Here is a 1,232-nt window from a genome sequence, read left to right as displayed (position 1 = left end):
CCCAACTCGTAACCACTCTGCTACAAGAGCTCCTTAATTAATTAATGATGCTAGGTAACTGAGATTTTTACAATATCTATAGGGTTTGGGTCAAAGAAATTATTATAGAACCTTTAGAGACCATTCAGCTCTAAAAACTGAAAATAGAAATATATTTGAGGAAATATATCTTCAAAATTAGTCTCATGGTAAGCAGAGATAATTGAATTAAAAATGTTATATTGTACATTAGAACTATGTTGAAACTCAATTTTCATTTTAAACAGAAATATGCCCTTATTTTCAGTGACCATATTGGAATCAAAGATGCTCTGGATTACTTGAAAGACTTCTTCAACAATGTCTGAGCAGCTGTATTTGATGAGACTGAGAAAGAGCTCACTCAAAGATTTCAAGGTCAGTGCTGTGTCTAGAGGAGGAAGTCCCTTTAGAGTCTGGTGACTCAAGTGGCAGCACTTCTCTCTCTGTGTATGTTTTCCACTTAGTGTGCATATTTAATATGCACAAGTTGGGTGATGTTCAGGAAGCTGTTCTGGGTTTAAGAAGATATTATAAGTAGGAATATTTAGCTTCAGGGAAAGCTAATATCTATGGAAAAATTCTGCTGCTTAAATCATTTCATATTTGGAAGAAATAAAAATAGTAGGATTTGCAAAAAAACTTTCCATATAAACAGCAGCAAGATCATTTTCATTCCCACCAGCAATTTATGAGAGTTTCAATTTCTCCATATTCTCCATAGTACTGTTAATTTTCTGTTTTTTACATAATAGCATCCTTTGTTGTTTTTAAGTGCTGTCAGGTCAGTGCCAACTCATTGCGAACCTATATAGGGTTTCTAAGGAATGGCTGGTGGGATTGAACTGCTGGCCTTGTTGTTAGCAGTCCAGTCATCCTAGTGAGTATGAAATAGTATTTATTTTTTTAAAGTTTTTTTATTGTGAGTTGAGTGAAAGTTTACAGGGCAGATCAATTCAACAAATCATACACCTTGTTTCATTACAATGCTTATAATCCCCTCCATGTACCATCAGATAACAGTATTTTTCTATTCATTTTAGCTCTTTTTCTTTTTAAACACTCAGGAATACATAATAATATAAAAAACTAGTTGGCATATTCTTCAAGCTTGCCTCCTGGCCACCAGCACCCAGTCCCTCTCTTCCCGTGAATTTAGAGTCCTCAGCTGCTCTCTCTCTCCATGTCCTCATCTCTGCCTCCATCTCTGGTGT

At 35.4% G+C, this 1,232-nt stretch overlaps 1 protein-coding gene across 1 annotated transcript in view; it reads left to right on the top strand.

Annotated features, from left to right (window-relative positions):
* The window catches only part of DDX58 (DEAD (Asp-Glu-Ala-Asp) box polypeptide 58), a 25,097-nt gene that overhangs the window by 21,915 nt on the left and 1,950 nt on the right, over positions 1 to 1,232 (top strand). Inside the window, 2 exon segments of the mRNA XM_006878352.1 lie at positions 233 to 396; positions 951 to 955. Of these exon segments, the coding sequence (XP_006878414.1) occupies positions 233 to 396; positions 951 to 955 (169 nt within the window).

Source organism: Chrysochloris asiatica, unplaced genomic scaffold, assembly GCF_000296735.1.
Source record: "Chrysochloris asiatica unplaced genomic scaffold, ChrAsi1.0 scaffold00053, whole genome shotgun sequence".
Classification (NCBI taxonomy): domain Eukaryota; kingdom Metazoa; phylum Chordata; class Mammalia; order Afrosoricida; family Chrysochloridae; genus Chrysochloris; species Chrysochloris asiatica.
The sequence above is the reverse complement of the archived record's forward strand: the minus strand, read 5'-3'. Positions and strand labels throughout refer to the sequence as shown.